The sequence below is a fragment of the Centroberyx affinis genome, unplaced genomic scaffold (genome assembly GCF_046629955.1).
Source record: "Centroberyx affinis isolate AG114_WGS23_722 - 3 ecotype Tasmania unplaced genomic scaffold, CSIRO-AGI_Caff_v1 ptg000386l_1, whole genome shotgun sequence".
In the NCBI taxonomy this organism is placed as follows: Eukaryota; Metazoa; Chordata; class Actinopteri; order Beryciformes; family Berycidae; genus Centroberyx; species Centroberyx affinis.
In genome coordinates this window covers 16,104-35,856 of record NW_027279054.1, presented here as the reverse complement: position 1 = coordinate 35,856, position 19,753 = coordinate 16,104, and the positions used below count along the sequence as shown (strand labels likewise).

General features: G+C 45.2%; 1 protein-coding gene across 3 annotated transcripts; it reads left to right on the top strand.

Moving 5' to 3' along the window:
- Window positions 1–1,980: 1,980 nt before the first annotated feature.
- Window positions 1,981–18,652, top strand: selenbp1 (selenium binding protein 1). 3 transcript variants are annotated; one of them, XM_071515969.1, is made up of 13 exons: window positions 1,981–2,017; window positions 3,178–3,231; window positions 5,366–5,478; window positions 5,991–6,176; window positions 10,899–11,019; window positions 11,688–11,870; window positions 14,200–14,381; window positions 15,447–15,525; window positions 15,921–16,042; window positions 16,586–16,678; window positions 16,971–17,089; window positions 17,661–17,826; window positions 17,865–18,652. In XM_071515969.1, the coding sequence occupies exons 1-12, from the start codon at window positions 2,014–2,016 to the stop codon at window positions 17,821–17,823; spliced, it is 1,419 nt and encodes a 472-aa protein (XP_071372070.1). In that variant the 5' UTR covers window positions 1,981–2,013; the 3' UTR covers window positions 17,824–17,826; window positions 17,865–18,652. The 3 variants fall into 3 exon arrangements, 2 of the variants coding, with proteins under 2 accessions (XP_071372070.1, XP_071372069.1); XM_071515968.1 differs by having other exon boundaries at window positions 17,661–18,652; XR_011694980.1 differs by lacking the exons at window positions 17,661–17,826; window positions 17,865–18,652 and having other exon boundaries at window positions 16,586–16,761; window positions 16,971–17,079.
- Window positions 18,653–19,753: the final 1,101 nt, after the last annotated feature.

The following is a 19,753-nucleotide window of genomic DNA, read 5'->3' as shown; positions in this document are numbered from 1 at the left end:
ATCATTTTTGTAAGAAATAACAGACTAACAAAGTGTTTTTTTCAAAGCGGTTGAGCGGTTGTCGTTGTTTATTACCGGAGAGTTTTCCCTACCTGTAGCCGCCGGGCCGCAGAGTCTCACGTTTCACTCTGGAAACGGTTAGCCAATAGGAACGGAGGGTCGTTAATATTAATGAGCCTTAAAGACACGGAGACAGAAACGTCCTGTTCTTGGTAAGGCTCAGAGAGATGCTGGAAAATGAACGTGGAGAAATGGATTGAGAGTGTTTTTGGTTCATGACACCACACACACAGCTTTGAATGGACAGAAAGACACTAAATAAAACTCTGGAGGATCTGGAGCTTTAAGTGGAAACATTAGAAATGAGAAAAGTGCAGAAACAGATTCCTCTTCTCACTGTGAATGGATCCACAGTTTGTCAGTTTACGTTGATCCAGTTTCTGTTGCTGATGGAGAGACACAGTCTGTTCTGTGATGTGATTTAAAATGGACTGAAGGGAAAGTAGAATTACTGACTTTAAAAAATACTCAAAAAAGTAAAAGTACACAAAAAGCTCCTCAGTTACAAACAAAAGTAAAAGAAGTAAATAAGTTACTGCCAGTCTTGGCTATAACTTGTACTAATATGAGTTGGTGAAATATATAGAGGCACAACCTTGGATTAAATATAACTCACCGGGTTTGGATTGGATAGGATTTTTTTTTTTTTTTTTTTTTTTACAACAGACAGATGAGCATGTGCTGTACATCATATATAACCTTTAAAGTTTTATATATTTGTTGTCTCTCTGATCTACCTGAACTGAACAAGAGAGGAGAGGCAGATCCATTTGGTCTGAGGCTCTGAAGTGGATTTAAAGTGAAGTAAAGTGTGGATCAGATTCTGTTGCCTCCAGTCAGGATGCTGCAGCAGAGAAGAGACAGAAACAGAAACAGATATTTAGTCTTTATTATAAATTCATCTCTGGTGATTTTACAGCAACAAGCATTTGCAAATTGACAGGTGAGCCTCGAGCAAAAAGATCTGTAACAAATGGTTTTAAATGTGGGGAATGAATGAAATATAAGAACATGTAACAGTGAGGCTTGAAGGGAGTTTAAATATTAAACAGTGAAGTGACATCAGGTTAATCACAGCAGCTCATCAGATCATCATGTTTCTGCTTCAACTGATTATTTACTTTTTATGCAAGAAGGAAGAAGATGTGGGGTGGAGCTGAATCACACTGACAGACAGACAGACAGAGAGACAGACAGGCAGAGAGACAGACAGACAGACAGGCAGAGAGACAGACAGGCAGGCAGGCAGAGAGACAGACAGTGACCTGCTGGAGAAACATGCAGCTGAACTTTGAACAGGAAATAAAGCAGATGAACCTTGGCTCACATTATATTTATAGACTAGATGCTGACCTGAGACCAGCCTCAGACTGGACTGGTTCCTCTCTGGATCTCTTCATATCTGTTGTGACCTTCCCTTCAACTGCTGCTTCAGTTACATCACGTCTCTTCATGGCATGATTTTGACTGATTTGATTTATTTTGCTCATATAAAGATTTGTCATTCAAACATAAAAACAATCCTGCAGGGGATTAAAAAAAAAATCCCTCAGTGGGTTTGAGAAGCAGCAAACCCCCAAAACAACATTTCACTGTTACACATAACAGTGTTGCTGAGTGATAAGCAGCTGGTCAGACTTCACCTTATATTGGCGCCCCACACACACACACACACACACACACACACACACACTGTGGCCTTCACTCTGCAGGTCCTCCCCCTGTTATGTAAGGAGCTGCAGATTCAATCAGTTTGTTCCTGTACAACAAAAAAAAAAAAGTTGGCTGGTGTGAGGAAAGTTTTCTCGCCTCCCCATTGGTTGTGTCTGGTGATTGGCAGCAGTAAGCTCCCCCCCACCCCCTCCCCCCTCTTTATCAGTCCGCTCAGCTCCCGGACTCCCACAGATCCACTGACCTCCGGAGAACCTGCAGGAACCGAACCAGATCTGCAACATGGGTGAGAACGCCGTGTGTGTCTGAGACTGCTGCAGAAAACCAGTTTGATGCTGCTGAGTTCCTGCTGTAGAAACCTGCTGCGGTCCTGACGGTCCTGCTGGGACTTTGTCAGACTGCAGAGTTTAGCTGCAGCTCCACAGTTTAGTTTGAGTTTAGTCCTGTTAGGTTTTGTAGCTCCGTGTGTCTCCAGCCGGACGGGAATCTGGAATTTCAGGCTCCACTGAGCAAACACAAAATCCCAAACCTGACGCTCGGGACCTTTGACCTGGATAAGCGGTGAAGCTGTTGGCTGTTAAAGTGCAGCCAGTCAGTCTGCCAGCAGCTCCCATCAGGCTGCAGAGGACAGAGAGACGGCTGTAGGCTCAGGTGGGATTATGGGTAAAGCAGTTTCTGGTTCAGTTAGAGCAAAAGTCTGACTGATGAACAGACTCTGTGTTTTATACTGAAACCTCTGCTGGGCTTCTCTTATCTCAGGATGTGAAAGCTCCATATTCTCCTGTCCAGAGTTTTATTTTGTGTCTTTCTGTCCAGTCAAAGCTGTGTGTATGTGTGTGTGTGTGTGTGTGTGTGTGTGTGTGTGTGTGTGTGTTTAGATAGACCATCCAACTCCTTTATCACCACAGAGGAAGAGGAGTCCTGCTTTACACCATGTGACCTTTAATGCTTTCATTCATACATTTCTACTTAATTCCACTGCTGTAATTGTTGGTTGTGTTTATGTGAACCTGTTCTGCTCTATTCTTATTAAAACTCTCTTCTTCTTCTGATCCACAGGATCAATAAAGTTTCATCTTATTTTATATTATCTTGTTTTGTCTTATCTTGTCTCTTCTAGTCTTGTCTTCTAATAGTGATTTGGTGAAACGGTGTAGAAAGGGGAAATAAAATGTGTGGTTGTTAGTAGACATTGATTTATTTTGTTGGTTTCTGGGTTGAAAAGGTAGAGAAGTGTTACAGGCTGGATCAGATCAGATGTGCTGTGTTTCCATCCTGGTCTTCAGGACCAGAGTCTGCTGGTTTTAGCTTGTTAGTTGCAGTTAATCATACGGACCAGGTGTAATCCATTTCCAGATTAGTGGGTTAGAATGAAAACCAGCAGGTGTTACACCACTACAGCCTCTGACCCCTGACCTCTGACCTCTGACCCCTGTGTGTCCTCAGCTGGCTGTTCAGGATGTGGACCGGGCTACCGCAGCCCTCTGGACGCCATGAAGGGTGAGCAACCTCCCATGATGCACCTGTCCACTTTCTCTAAATGTAGAGACTAGCAGTCGTCGAGGTGTCACATACCAGATGATAGAATAAAGAATATAAAACTCTATTAAAACTTTAATCTCAGTCTGAAAACTCTATTTAAAGCTTTAATCGGAGCCTGAAAACTCTATTAAAACTTTAATCTCAGTCTGAAAACTCTATTTAAAGCTTTAATCTGAGCCTGAAAACTCTATTAAAACTTTAATCTCAGTCTGAAAACTCTATTTAAAGAGTACAATACAAACAAGAACATTTAAGACCAACGTCTATTAAAGTTTATAAAATGAGTTTTAAAGGGATTTAAATGAGTGAGGAGAGTCTGGTTCCCTCTGGTTCCCCCTGGTTCCCTCTGGTTCCCCGCTGTATCTCTGAGCAGAACAGAACAGAAACAGATGGAACGGGAAAAGATCTGATGCCGACTTTCTTCACCTTTCACCTCTTTTCTCTGTCGGAGTTCACAGTTGGACTCTGGAGGCTGAAATACTGAGACTGAGTTTATATCTGTGAAGAGTTTATATCTGTGAAGAGTTTATATCTGTGAAGAGTTTATATAAGTGAAGAGTTTATATCTGTGAAGAGTTTATATCTGTGAAGAGTTTATATAAGTGAAGAGTTCATATCTGTGAAGAGTTTATATCTGTGAAGAGTTTATATCTGTGAAGAGTTTATATAAGTGAAGAGTTTATATCTGTGAAGAGTTTATATAAGTGAAGAGTTTATATCTGTGAAGAGTTCAGGCTGACCAGCTGAAGTTAAGTAATGAAGAGTTTCATTGTTTTGGAGAAACTGCTTCCTGAAGTCCGTCAGTCAGAAACAGGATGAGTGTTTCCTAAAACCACAACTAAAGGTTTTAAAACGAGTCCTGACTTCAGGCAGAACCCAGGATGAGCTTTCTAAGAGGAAAGGTTCAGAAGAGATGGAGTCCATCTCTTTATTCATCACACTGAGCTGAGGAGGCGGGTACAGGTTCAGCAGGTAGAGGTTCAGGTTCAGCAGGTAGAGGTTCAGCAGGTTCAGGTTCAGCAGGTTCAGGTTCAGCAGGTAGAGGTTCAGCAGGTAGAGGTTCAGGTTCAGCAGGTTCAGGTTCAGCAGGTAGAGGTTCAGCAGGTAGAGGTTCAGGTTCAGCAGGTAGAGGTTCAGGTCCAGGTTCAGCAGGTTCAGGTTCAGCAGGTTGAGGTTCAGGTTCAGCAGGTAGAGGTTCAGGTCCAGGTTCAGCAGGTTCAGGTTCAGCAGGTAGAGGTTCAGGTCCAGGTTCAGCAGGTTCAGGTTCAGCATGTAGAGGTTCAGGTTCAGCAGGTAGATGTTCAGGAGGTTCAGCAGGTAGAGGTTTAGGTTCAGCAGGTAGAGGTTCAGGTTCAGCAGGTAGAGGTTCAGGTTCAGCAGGTAGATGTTCAGGAGGTTCAGCAGGTAGAGGTTCAGGTTCAGCAGGTAGAGGTTTAGGTTCAGCAGGTAGAGGTTTAGGTTCAGCAGGTAGAGGTTCAGCAGGTAGAGGTTCAGGTTCAGCAGGTAGAGGTTCAGGTTCAGCAGGTAGAGGTTCAGCAGGTAGAGGTTCAGGTTCAGCAGGTAGAGGTTCAGGTTCAGCAGGTAGATGTTCAGGAGGTTCAGCAGGTAGAGGTTCAGGTTCAGCAGGTAGAGGTTCAGGTTCAGCAGGTAGATGTTCAGGAGGTTCAGCAGGTAGAGGTTCAGGTTCAGCAGGTAGAGGTTTAGGTTCAGCAGGTAGAGGTTTAGGTTCAGCAGGTAGAGGTTCAGCAGGTAGAGGTTCAGGTTCAGCAGGTAGAGGTTCAGGTTCAGCAGGTAGAGGTTCAGCAGGTAGAGGTTCAGGTTCAGCAGGTAGATGTTCAGGAGGTTCAGCAGGTAGAGGTTCAGGTTCAGCAGGTAGAGGTTTAGGTTCAGCAGGTAGAGGTTTAGGTTCAGCAGGTAGAGGTTCAGCAGGTAGAGGTTCAGGTTCAGCAGGTAGAGGTTCAGGTTCAGCAGGTAGAGCTTCAGCAGGTAGAGGTTCAGGTTCAGCAGGTAGAGGTTCAGCAGGTTCAGGTTGAGCAGGTTCAGGTTCAGGTTGAGCAGGTGGAGGCTCAGCTGGCTGGTCTTTGTGTTGGAGGTCCTCGGGAGCAGATCGTCTACCTGCCCTGCATCTACCGCAACACGGCGGTGCAGAAGCCAGACTACCTGGCCACCGTGGACGTCGACCCACAATCCTCCACCTTCTGCCAGGTAGACTCACCTGAGACCCTGATCCTCCTGCCAGAGCTTCTTCTTCTGCTTCAGATAACGCTCTCCTCTCTTCCTCTCGTCAGATCTCTCCTCCTCCAGACATCTCCGTTTTTTTCCCCTTCTTCTTCTGTGGTTTGGTGTTTCTCTGTCCGACCTGCAGGATGTTTCTGTTCTCTTGTCTCTCATCTGCTTTTAAATCTTTCTTTTTTTCTGCAGTACTTTCTCTTTTTTTTGTGCAAATAAAATAAACCTAAAAACCCTAAACACCTTGTTTGACTTGACCTTTGACCTTTGCCCTCCCAGGTCATCTTAATCTTTTCCTCTTTCTTCTTCCTTCCACAGTCTGTTGTGTTTCTCTGTCTCACCTACAGATTTTACTGCTTTTAATTTCCTTTTTTTGCAACACTGAGATTTGTATTCCTTCATTTTCATATCATTCTTGTGCAGATAAACCTAAAAACCCCTAACCGCCTGACCCGACCCGACCCGACCTTTGACCTCTGCCCTCGCAGGTCGTCCACCGGCTGCCGATGCCGAACCTGGGCGACGAGCTGCATCACTCCGGCTGGAACGCCTGCAGCAGCTGCTTCGGCGACGCCACGAAGAAACGCAACCGGCTGATCCTGCCGTCGCTCATCTCGTCCCGCGTCTACGTGGTCGACGTCGGGACGGACCCCCGCGCCCCGCGGATCCACAAGGTGAGACCGGGAACCTCGCGCGCCTGAGGCATTCTGGGTATCGGAGTCCCAAAGAGCCTGTAGGCAGCTCAGCCGATCAGAAGTCATGTAACAGTAGTCTGTAGGCAGTTTAGCCAATCAGAGGTCATGTCTTAACTGGACAGCCAATCCCAGTTGTGCCGGGATTGGCTCTCCTGTTAATACAATTACAATTACAATTTCACATTTGGCAGACGCTTTTATCCAAAGCGACTTACACATGAGATTTGCATACAACACAAGCAAGTTTCTAGATAGGAGAGAACAACGAGAGTAAGTGCTATAGAGCTAAGTTCTGGTCCAACAGGACATAGGTGCTACGAGGGAGTGCTATGAGGTAATGCATAGAGTGCATCAAATTTTTTTTATTTTTTTTATTTTTTTTATTTTTTTATTTTTATGAAAGGAGGTATTCGCTAAAGAGCTGGGTCTTTAGCCTTTTCTTAAGGATAGAGAGGGATTCTGCGGATCGAATGGAGTTTGGCAACTCGTTCCACCACCGGGGAACCACAGAAGAGAAGAGTCTGGCTAGAGACTTAGGGCCTTGCTGAGGTGGCAGAGGAGGAACCACAGAAGAGAAGAGTCTGGCTAGAGACTTAGGGCCTTGCTGTGGTGGCAGAGGAGGAACCACAGAAGAAGAGTCTGGATAGAGACTTAGGGCCTTGCTGAGGTGGCAGCACCAGGCGCCGCTCCATGGCAGAGCGTAGTGAGCGGGAGGGAGCGTAGACCTGAATGAGGGAGTTCAGGTAGGGAGCGTAGACCTGAATGAGGGAGTTCAGGTCGGTCGGAGCCGTTTTGGTTATTGTTTTGTAGGCGAGCATCAAGGACTTGAACTTGATGCGGGCAGCAACTGGGAGCCAGTGGAGGGAGATGAACAGCGGAGTGACATGTGCTCTTTTGGGGTTGAAGACCAGACGCGCCGCCGCGTTCTGGATCATCTGCAGAGGTTTGAAAGTACAGGCCGGGAGCCCTGCCAGGAAGGAGTTGCAGTAGTCAAGGCTGATATTACAAGAGCCTGAACCAGGAGTTGTGCTGCATGCTCAGACAGGTAGGGTCTGATCTTCCTGATATTGTACAGAGCAAATCGGCATGACCGAGTAACAGAAGTCACATGCTCCTTGAAGGTTAGCTGGTCATCAATCATGACACCCAAGTTTCTGGCAGACTTTGTGGGTATGAGCTCAGTTGATTCGAGCTGGATGCTGATTTGTTGTTGTATAGAGGGACTGGCTGGGATGACAAGGAGCTCAGTCTTTGACAAGTTAAGCTGAAGGTGGCGTTCCTTCATCCAAGCCGAGATGTCGGCGAGGCATGAGGCCGATATCCGCGCCGAGACTGTGGGGTCGTCTGGCGGGAACGACAGGAGGAGCTGGGTGTCGTCAGCATATCAATGATAAGAGAAGCCATGTGAGCGGATCACTGCACCCAATGAGGTGGTGTATAATGAAAAGAGAAGGGGTCCAAGCACTGACCCTTGAGGTTCCCCTGTGGACAAGTAGTGGGATTTAGACACTTCCCCTCTCCAAGACCCTCTGAAGGATCTCCCTGAGAGGCAGGACTCAAACCAGCAGAGGGTAGATCCTGAGAAGCCGAGCTCAGCGAGTGTGGAGAGGAGGATTTGGTGGTTCACCGTGTCAAAGGCGGCCGATAGGTCAAGTAGCAGTAGGACAGACTGGTTAATACATGACCACTGATTGGCTAATCTGCAGCAGTGATTTTTTTTTTTTACCAATGAATTACAGGATTATCTGAGTTTGAACCATCAGATGATTTGAGACATAAAACACCAGATAGGATCAAATCACTCTTTTTATATTTTTTTTTATTTTCATTGTATTTATTACCTTAGAATACAATATGTTTACATATGGTTACATTATAAGTTAAATATAAAATATACATTACATTATAAATCTATTTATTATCTTATTAATTTACATTCTTTACATTATAGACCATTTTTAAACATTACAACCCGTTTTCGCAGCATTAGATTTGCATTAGTGTGTATTGTGTCCGGTCAGGACACGCCCCCTCCTCAGAGGTCAAAGGGTCGTCTGGGCTCGAGTTGTCATGGTGATAAAGCCAGCGCTGACCTTGGCAGAGTTGACACAAGAGCTGCACAAACAACAAACTGTAACATGAAGGAGAAACTTGGAAGTTAAACTTCAACCAGAAGAATGTTCTGGATCCAGATCCAGACTCACACCAGAGACCTGAAGCAGAGCTGCAACCCTCTGACTTCTGTCTGCCAAGAGTTTACTCTTCAACCAGACTGTCACAGTTCATGCTGTGTGGAATTAGATATTTTAATGTTGTTTTTAAAATCCAAACTTTACGGTGTCAGACCTAGCTGGAAATGAACTGCTGCAGGCTCGGATCCAGTTCAGTCCTGCAGGGTGAAAGTCTCCCAGCTGTAAGGAGACAGGAAGTGAACCGAACTGAACGACAGGACACACAACTGAACTCCATGAAATTACAGTTACACAGTTTGTCTCCACTCTAAAGATTATGAATCTAAACATTATGAATCAAATAAAAGACAGTTCAACAAATCAAACACATTCAGTCATAATGTGGATTACATTACAGGTTCTGCATCAGATTCCATCTGAAAGGAACCTTTAACATTTCAATTCTTCAGTTGAATTGGAATTGATGAGTTCAGTCATGAATTAACCCCAAACCCCCTGCTGCTGTCCTGTAACAAAGCTAATAATAATAATAATAATAATAATAATAATAATAAGATAGTAAGTAAGTAATAAAAGCCGTGAATGACTTCCAGACAGCAGAGCAGAGCGTGACGCAGAGCTGAGACAAAAACACAAAGTTTGGCTTCATGTTTGCTGTGATGGATTCTCTCTCTCTCTGTCTCTCTCTGTCTCTCTCTCTCTGTCTCTCTCTCTCTCCCTCTGTCTCTCTCTCTCTGTCTCTCTCTGTCTCTCTCTCTCTCTGTCTCTCTCTCTGTCTCTCTCTGTCTCTCTCTCTCTCTGTCTCTCTCTCTCTGTCTCTCTCTGTCTCTCTCTCTCTCTGTCTCTCTCTCTGTCTCTCTCTCTCTCTCTCTCTCCCTCTGTCTCTGTCTCTCTCTCTGTCTCTGTCTCTCTCTCTCTGTCTCTCTGTCTCTCTTTCCCTCTCTCTCCCTCTCTCTCCCTCTCTCCCTCTCTCTCTCTCCCCTTCTCTCTCTCTCTCCCCTTCTCTCTCTCTCTCTCCCTGTCTCTCTCTCTCTCTCTCTCTCCCCTTCTCTCTCTCTCTCTCCCTGTCTCTCTCTCTCTCTCTCTCTCTCTCTCCCTCTCTCTCTCTCTCTCCCTCCCCCCCTCTCTCTCTCTCTCCCTGTCTCTCTCTCTCTCTCTCTCTGTGGAATTTGTTTTTCACACCGGACAAGATGGAATGTAGGAGGAGATCTGAACTATGCTGACTCACTTAAAAACACTAAGTGGAGATAAATAATCTCCTCCAGCCTCCTCAGATAAAAACATGCGACAGTTCAGACTGTGGAACAGGAGAAGCTGAGGAGTTAACTGCGAGACCGGAGGAGAACCGTTTGGGAGGAGAACCGTTTGGGGGAACAGAGTTCAGACTGAGTTCAGCCTGATAAACACTGTGACAGCTGTTCAGTCTCAGCACTGTTAGCTTCCTGGATCCCAGCCTGATGAACCTCACAGACCGGCTGCTGCTCCACTCTGTGATGAAGCACAGAGCGCTTCATGAGGAACACCTGGACACCTGGATGCATCAGATCATGCAGACAGGTCAGCAGCTTCAGTTCATGTTCACATCAAACATCAGAACGGGGATGTCATGCCTTGATGAGAGAGGTCAGAGGTCAGAGGTCAGAGGTCAGAGCTGACAGAAAGGCTTCAGGAACTCAGATAACCTCTTTACAGCTGTGGAGAGCAGAAAGCATCCCAGAATGCAACAGGTCCAACCTGGAGGAGGATGACACTGAGCTAACAGCTGATACCTGCCCAGTGTTAGTAAGCTGTTCCTAATAAAGCTCAGTGTATTTTAGTTTTCAACATTCAGGTCAAACTCTGTCGCCTGAGAGCCTTTAATAAAGACTGAAATGTAAAACGTGTAATTGTACCTTGGCCTGCAGAGTAGAATAGCTTGTTACTGGAAGGTTGCTGGTTTGAATCCCTGCCAGGCTGGAGAGAGGAGAGAGAGGAGGAGGAGGAGGAGGAGCCTGCTGCTCCCGTCCCGCAGCAGACCGGCTGCACTGGGACACCTGGGGCCGGATTCACAAAACCTTCTTAAGAAAAAAAAATCTTCTCAAGTGCCATTTTTTTCTTAACTTTAGTCTTAAGAAAAACAATTCTTTTTTTTAAAAGAAAAGAAAATTTCCTCTTATGTCATTTCTTAAGATCTCTCTTAAGAACACATTGGTGAATCCGGCCCCTGGTCTGAGCTGCAGCTGGAGTTCCTCTTCGGGCCGATCAGTGTCATCTTGTAATGTGAGAACTCAGCATCACTCCCCATGCAGGATTTGACAAAACCAGCAAGTAAACAAACCTTGTAGCGCCCCCTTCAGGCCAATCAGTGTCATTTTGAAAATGGCAGAACGGAGCGATGAGACGCTTCATTCCCTTCAGTCCGGTCTGGCCTCCAACAGACAGAGACCGGTGGATCCGGACTCTCTCCCTGGATTTCATCCTGGGAGACAGACAGCAGGTGGATTCCTCCAGGTGTTGTGTTGTGTTTCAGATGGTGGAGCCCACTGATCTGTACTGGAAGTGCGGCCTGGCGAACCCCCACACCACCCACTGCCTGGGCAGCGGACACATCATGATCAGCTGCATGGGCGACCCGACCGGCAACGGCAAGGGTGAGAACTGAGATCCAAGACCCACTTCAGCTCTGGTGCAGAGAAAACTGTGTGTAGGCTTTAGGATTCTGAATACAGGACAACAGACTGTAACACACTGACACAGTACAGTACAGACTGACACATGGTACAGGACAACAGACTCTAACAGTGTAAATGTAGTTTCACAGTGAAGCTTCACAAAAACCCGATCCGCCAAGCGACCAATTCTGCCTCCATTCATTTAGCCACTAGCTGTGCAGTGCATGCTGGGATAGCTTGCAGTGTGAACCAAACACGCAACACAGGGAGAGGGGCGGGACAAAAGTTGAAACCAGCAAACTTTATGCAAATGGACGCTTTGTTCACCGTCAAGAACCAATCCAAAGCCAGAGAAGCTGACATTGATTGCGCAATGCTTCGACCGGCTCTCGCTCAGTCATTGGCAATATAGTTTTTTCTCAATCGATTTGTATTGATTTAATATTATTTCTTCATGTCCTGGTAATTAAAGGTTCACACAGCTTTCTAAACTCTGAATATGAAAATATTTGTTGGGACAAAGCGGACCGGCTGTGGCTCCGGTCTGGCTCCGGCCTGGCTCCGGTCTGGCTCCGGCCTGGCTCCGGTCTGGCTCCGGTCTGGCTCCGGTCTGGCTCCGCCCCTCAGACCTGCTGTTGTGTCCTCAGGCGGGTTCGTCCTGCTGGACGGCGAGACGTTCGAGGTGGTCGGGAACTGGGAGCTCCCGGGCGACGCGGCGCCCTTCGGCTACGACTTCTGGTACCAGCCCCGCCACAACGTGATGATCAGCACGGAGTGGGGCGCGCCCAAAGCTCTGGCCGACGGCTTCGACCCCGCCCACGTCCAGGAGGGTGAGACAGACTGTTCCTGCCTGAGTCTCCTGCCTGTCCCTTCACTCCTCTATCATCATGACCATTCCTCAGTCATGTGAATATTTCGAGGGCTTGGAGCCAAAGTAAGAGCGTTAAAGTAGATTTTACAGGAGAGCCAAAACAAATTCTGATCAAACTTGGATCAGCTGCCGTTACACATACTGAGCACAATATTTAAACTTTTTGTGTTATCAGATTGAGCATTACTACAAAAACAATACTGCTACAGTTTAAGTTTAATTATATTTGTTAACTTTTTTAAAAATGGCAAAAGAGTGAAATACGCAGAATATGGACGTATGTAAGTAAACAATTGTAAAGCACATTCATTTTAATACAAATCTAGCAATTACACTTCAGTCAACACAGATCAGAATGAATATCTTTATCTTGAAGTAATGCTCAGCAACTTTCACCAAGGCCTTTAAAACTGTAGCTACATGGAACATATCAAATTGATTGATACTGTTAAAAATTGATTTTTTTCTGTTAAAAACTTTTAATAAACCTTTTTAATAAACCTCTATAGACATAAGAAACTACTTTTGATTCTAAACTACTACTTTTTTTTCTTTTGCTAGTATATTATTGACCTTGAATATTAATTAGGATGTGAATAGGATACTAAAACTGATGTGATCATGCTGCCATGCTAGCATTACTTACATCAGCATGCATTTTGACCTAAGAGCTGTTACAGTCCTCTACCCACAATGCTTCAGTGTCAGAAGGGTTTTGCTTGGTGTCAAAAGGACGTAAGTGCAGTTATGCCCTTTTGACATCAAGCAAAACCCTACTTTTACTGTTACGGCTTTCAGTTTTTGTTTAATTAAAACTTACTGAAAAGATCTCACTGAGATCTTTCAGTTGATATATAATACTCATATTCGACCAAAATTGCACTTACGCCCCTTTGGCTCCAAGCCCTCGATTTGTTCCATCTGTTGTCTGGGTGACCTCTGACCTTTCACCTCTTTACTGTTGGCTGCTTGTAATGTTGGTGATGTGGGAGCTGAAGCTGATCCTGCTGCTGACCTCAGTGGGTCTCTGTGGATCAGTGTCAGCTGGACTAGACTCAAACCGCAGCCTCTGTCCAAGAGAGGAAGCAACATGGCCGCCATGGCAGTGACACATGGAACATCTGCGTAGTTTCCTGGGAACGAAACCAAAACAGTTTCAACAGTCTGCTTTTGGCAAATAAGATGTGTTGCTTCATTTCTGTCAGCTGATCCTGCATTTCCACTTCTGCTTTTGAAATAATCGATTGTCACACTCTTGGAGCAAGTGGAGCAAATGCATCCCCATTATTCAATAAGGGGGAGCAAGGTTATGGTTTTGCTTCCCCACTTTTTGTCTTTTTAAAAAATAAACTTATCATCATACAGTCCCCGCAGGTGATTATATTTAAGCAGCCTATATCCATGATCATTTTACTATTTTCAGCAACTGACAAAAACAAGTAATAAAAAAATCACACATTTTTGGACCCTTTGAGTTGGTTCAGTCGAACCCGTCGCTGATCGTTTGCCACAGCATGCTTTGGCTGTCAATCACAGTCTGTCAATGAATCTACACAGGAGTCTGTTACTAAGGTAAGAAACATGCCGTTTAGCTTAACTGTGACCATTGACTGAAAATAGAACAGGAAAAGATAGGCTAGCGTATGTTGAATGAACCTGCTTGGCCCACTGACTCCAGCCAAACTTTAAATTAGCTAAAAGTAGGATTGTACTGTCGCCGAAATGCCGAACCGATTTGCGAGTCAACGTTAGCTAACTTTGCCAATCAAACATGTTTAATATTATCTGAAGGTAGGTGCGCTCTCTCCAGCACCAAACAGGAAGCAGCAAACCGGGTGGTTACTTTGGTAACGGCCCAAAAAACCCCTCAAATACGTCACACACACATGATAGACGGTGAATTAACAGTGTTATGAGTCGGTGTTTAATTCAGCGTGTATCTGATCCTCCAACCAGCACTTATTTCAGTGAGAAATCTCATTTTTGAAACGGTTCTCATTCCCACGGTCTTCTCCCACTAAAATAGCGCAGCTAACCAACGGAGGCTGGTAGCGAGTTGAGGCGACAAAATCCAAAATGTAAAGTTTGTACGGAAATACAGTTTATCTTTATGGATTCTATTGATGCCACATTGACAAGAAGACTGTCTACATGTGACGCCTTTTATCTTGTGTTTCTAGAGTTATGTGTTTTACAGACACGTAATCAATTGTTAATATGTCATAAATATAATATGTCTAAACGAAACCAGGTCTCACAGCGGTTCTCTGGTCCTCGTCCGGTCTCAGGTCAGTACGGCAGCGCCCTGCACGTGTGGGACTGGACCACACACCGCAGGCTGCAGACGCTCCAGCTGGGGGAGGAAGGTGCGATTCCCCTGGAGATCCGGTTCCTCCACGACCCCGACGCCACCGAGGGATACGTGGGCTGCGCTCTGCAGGGAACCGTCTTCCGCTTCTACAAAACCCCAGTCAGTACCGCAGGGTTCTAGGTTCCTATCCCAGTGAGACTCCAGTCAGTACCTCAGGGTTCTAGGTTCCTATCCCAGTGAGACTCCAGTCAGTACCTCGGGGTTCTAGGTCCCTATCCCAGTGAGACTCCAGTCAGTACCTCGGGGTTCTAGGTTCCTATCCCAGTGAGACTCCAGTCAGTGCTTCGGGGTTCTAGGTTCCTATCCCAGTGAGACTCCAGTCAGTGCTTCGGGGTTCTAGGTTCCTATCCCAGTGAGACTCCAGTCAGTACCTCGGGGTTCTAGGTTCCTATCCCAGTAAGACTCCAGTCAGTGCTTCGGGGTTCTAGGTTCCTATCCCAGTGAGACTCCAGTCAGTACCTCAGGGTTCTAGGTTCCTATCCCAGTAAGACTCCAGTCAGTGCCTCGGGGTTCTAGGTTCCTATCCCAGTGAGACTCCAGTCAGTACTTCGGGGTTCTAGGTTCCTATCCCAGTGAGACTCCAGTCAGTACTTCGGGGTTCTAGGTTCCTATCCCAGTAAGACTCCAGTCAGTACTTCAGGGTTCTAGGTTCCTATCCCAGTGAGACTCCAGTCAGTGCTTCAGGGTTCTAGGTTCCTATCCCAGTGAGACTCCAGTCAGTGCTTCAGGGTTCTAGGTTCCTATCCCAGTGAGACTCCAGTCAGTACTTCAGGGTTCTAGGTTCCTATCCCAGTGAGACTCCAGTCAGTACTTCAGGGTTCTAGGTTCCTATCCCAGTGAGAGTCCAGTCAGTACCTCAGGGTTCTAGGTTCCTATCCCAGTGAGACTCCAGTCAGTACTTCAGGGTTCTAGGTTCCTATCCCAGTGAGACTCCAGTCAGTACTTCAGGGTTCTAGGTTCCTATCCCAGTGAGACTCCAGTCAGTACTTCAGGGTTCTAGGTTCCTATCCCAGTGAGAGTCCAGTCAGTACCTCAGGGTTCTAGGTTCCTATCCCAGTGAGACTCCAGGGTTAGGGTTAGGGTTAGCTACCGCTCTGGTCCCGGACCGCTCTGGTCCTGGACCGCTGTGGTTCGGTTGGAACAGTTTGTGTTTTCTGTCCTCAGAAAGGCGACTGGGCAGCAGAGAGAGTGATCAAGGTTCCCAGTAAGAAGGTGGAGGGATGGGTTCTGCCCGACATGCCCAGTGAGTCTCTCTCACACACACACACACACACACACACACACACACACACACACACACACACACACACACACACACACACACACACACACACACACACACACACACACACACACACACACACACACGTATTAACAGCACAATCAACAGAGTTTCAGATTTTGGGCAGTTGAGGTAACGCAGCTCAACAAAAGGACAAAGTTCAGCCTGAGTGACTGAACATCTGACTGACTGGCTGTAAGAGATTTAATTTATTAATTTACTGACTGAGGTACTAACTGACTGATTTATGGACTGACAGACTTACTGAGCAGTTTATTGACTGACTGACTGACGGTCTTACTGACTGGCTGCCTCACTGGTTTACTGACTGACTGGTTTCCTGCCTGTCTGTCCAGGTCTGATCACAGACATCCTGATCTCGCTGGACGACCGTTTCCTCTACTTCAGTAATTGGCTGCATGGTGACATCAGACAGTATGACATCACCGACAGGAGGAACCCGCGATTGGTCGGCCAGGTCTGCTGAGAACAACGATTACATTCCTGTCCGATCTGTTTATTCATCTTCTTCCTGTTAATTACTGCTGCTTCCTGTTTGCTCTGCCTGCAGCTGAAGATAACAACCAAGTTCTGACCTCCTGACATCATAATGAAGTATTAGAAATAACACTTTAAAAAAATAGATATATAACTATATTTACCACCATTTACCACAATGTTTTTCACCTTGAAGAATCCTACTGCAAACAAATCTCTCCTTTAAATCTGTTGTTCCTACATTTCATTGTTTACATTTGTGGAAATCAACTAAACTAAACTAAAGGCCTTCCTCTGGACAGGAACAGGAAGCTGGGAAGGAAAAGAGGGCGGAGCCAAAGCACAAGATCCTTTATAAATAATGACTGACAGTTTCAGTGCTTCTCAGTGTTTGTACAGGTTTGGGATCCAAGCTGTCTGACTGTCCTGTGTGTCTGCAGTCTGTCAGCTTCACTGTGCTGACACTTCGCTCCAGCGGCCAATCAAAACGGCTCACCGTGTTACCTGTGCTCGTTTGTCCCAGGTGTTTCTGGGAGGAAGTATCGTTAGCGACGGTCCGATCAGAGTCCTGGAAGACCCAGAGAACCGGCCCCAGCCCCCCCCACGCATCATCAAGGTGCGTCTGAAGTTTGTGATCAAATGAACCCGACTGAAGAGAAGATTCACAACAAAACAGACGAGTTCTGAGTGTGAGAACAGGTACAGAACCTTTAGATGATGAGTCTGTCTGTCCACCTGTCTCTCTCTCCACCTGTCTGTCTGTCACCTGTCTGTCTGTCTGTCCACCTGTTTGTCTGTCTCTCCACCTGTCTGTCTCTCTCTCCACCTGTCTGTCTCTCTCTCCACCTGTCTGTCTGTCTGTCTCTCTCTCCACCTGTCTGTCTGTCTGTCACCTGTCTGTCTCTCAGGGGAAGCGTATCCGTGGCAGTCCTCAGATGTTACAGTTGAGTCTGGACGGTCGGAGGCTTTATGTCACAACTTCACTGTACAGCGGCTGGGACCGACAGTTCTACCCAGACATGATCCAGTGAGTACTGCCAGTACTACTACTAATACTACTAATATTACTACTGCTACTGCTACTACTAATACTACTGCAACTACTACTACTGCTACAACTACTGCTACCACTACTGCTAGGCTACTGCTACTGCTACTACTAATACTACTGATAGTGCTACTACTGCTGCTACTATGCCCACAGCAGCAGTACTCAGCATCTTAACAGGTTTCTTCAGTCTGGTCTCAGGTCAGTTAACAGGAACAGTCTTCTCTGCATGGAGAGACAGTCTGATGTTATGAAGCTTCATACTGTTGTATTAGTTGTGTATGTTTAATACACCAACATCTGTTTTGTTTCTACGTGGATTATATTATTCTGTACTGTATCCTTTCTGTTTACTGATCCTGTTTCCCCACATGATCAATAAAGTTTCAATCAATCTAATCTGATCAGTGCAGGGACGCTTCATTAAGAACTGAATAAGACTGAAATCAAATCCAAATATTCACATCCAAATCTCTCTCTCTCTCTCTCTCTCTCTCTCTCTCTCTCTCTCTCTCTCTCTCTCTCTCTCTCTCTCTCTCTCTCTCTGTAGGGAGGGTTCTGTCATGATGCAGGTGGATGTGGACTCGGTGAACGGCGGTCTCTCTCTGAATGAAGACTTCCTGGTTGATTTTGGTAAAGAGCCGGACGGTCCGGCATTGGCCCACGAGCTGAGATACCCCGGAGGAGACTGTACGTCTGACATCTGGCTGTAAAACTCAAACTACAGACTGCCTCTGATATCTGGCTGTAAAACCCAAACTACAGACTGTAAAACCCAAACTACAGACTGTAAAACCCAAACTACAGACTGTAAAACTCAAACTACAGACTGTAAAACCCAAACTACAGACTGTAAAACTCAAACTACAGACTGTGCCTCTGATATCTGGCTGTAAAACTCAAACTACAGACTGTAAAATTCAAACTACAGACTGTAAAACTCAAACTACAGACTGTAAAACCCAAACTACAGACTGTGCCTCTGATATCTGGCTGTAAAACCCAAACTACAGACTGTAAAACCCAAACTACAGACTGTAAAACCCAAACTACAGACTGTGCCTCTGATATCTGGCTGTAAAACCCAAACTACAGACTGTAAAACCCAAACTACAGACTGTAAAACTCAAACTACAGACTGTAAAACCCAAACTACAGACTGTGCCTCTGATATCTGTCTGTAAAACTGAAACAGGATTTCAAATTGTTGACTTTGAAGTGAAGCTCTGGGTATGAAAGCTGAGTCCAGAGTCAGATTTCCTCTGACTGTCTCTGATCACTGATGTACAGATATATCAGAATAACATGTGGGGATATTGCTTAGAATTTTTCAACTACTTTATGGACCAAAATCTCTGTCTTGTCTTAACCAGCGACTTTTATACATTGCTGTCAATAACATATAATTCACAGTTTTACCGCAGTACTACTTTAGGTGAAAAGACAATATATTGTAGTAATGCCATATTATAATACAGGTTCATTTGACTGCATGGATGTTTCTATAACAAATCAAATGTCACTGTTTTTGACAAATTTGATATGAAATAAAGATGTTAAAAGTAGTAATTTGTTGCAGTGTCATCACTATGGAAGCATAATGCATTCACTTGAGAAAAAAAGAATTCTAAGAAATGTTCTCATGGAAAAAAAAAATTCTGCTGTTTTTCTGAATTAATGAGAAACCTCAAAATCCTGTGAGCAGCTCTCACCTGCATGGAGCAGCCTACGGTTACAAAACCATCTGTATCAGTGATTCTCAACCTTTTTCATATCAAGGACCCCAATTTAGTCCACATCAGAGCCACAGGCCCCATTTGATGATGATCCAAATCTGAGAATATTTTTATTGTCAGATATGATTTTGTCCAGAACTCCATGACTGTCTGTATTGCAGGTAGAGAGATAACAGAGAAACTATGATCAGAACAATCATTCTTCTACATTCTCTAATTGTGTTAACTTCTTGTAAATGAAATAATGCTGAAGTTTAATAATTCATCAATTTGCTGGGGACCCACTGGAACCACCTCAAGGACCGCTGGTGGTCCCCGGACCCCACGTTGAGAACCACTGATCTATATTACTTAAAGACATGAGTGTCTCCCAATGTTTCAAACCAAAAGCAAAATAAAACTGGATTAAACTAAACAGGCGGACATGTTTGCTTCCATGAAGTCCAGCTCTCAAGTAGGAATGAGAGCTTCTCTTGGGATTTTGAGATATCTCATTAATTCAGAAAAACAGGGCAATTTTTTTTCTCAAGTGAACGCATTATGCTTCCGTACATCACTGAATCCTCCTGACACATTTTCAGTCGGTCTTTTATTCTACAGCGCCACCTACCGCCCAAACCAGGCTCATACTACATAATATAATGTTCTTTCTATCAAAATGTGACGCACAAGTCACATTCCCATGTGTAGGAGCAGTCAGTCTGACTCGGCAAATAAAAAAGGTTTAAGCAGGTTTTCACAGATCAAAGCATGAACTGGCTCATCTCAGTATATAGTTATGGGTGTAGCCTATGTTCCCATAACTTATAACAATACAGGTATATAATGTATAAATCAAAATACATTTATTACCAAAACCTATTGATAAGGCACACTCATTACTTGGCTGGTTTTGGCCCTGATACCG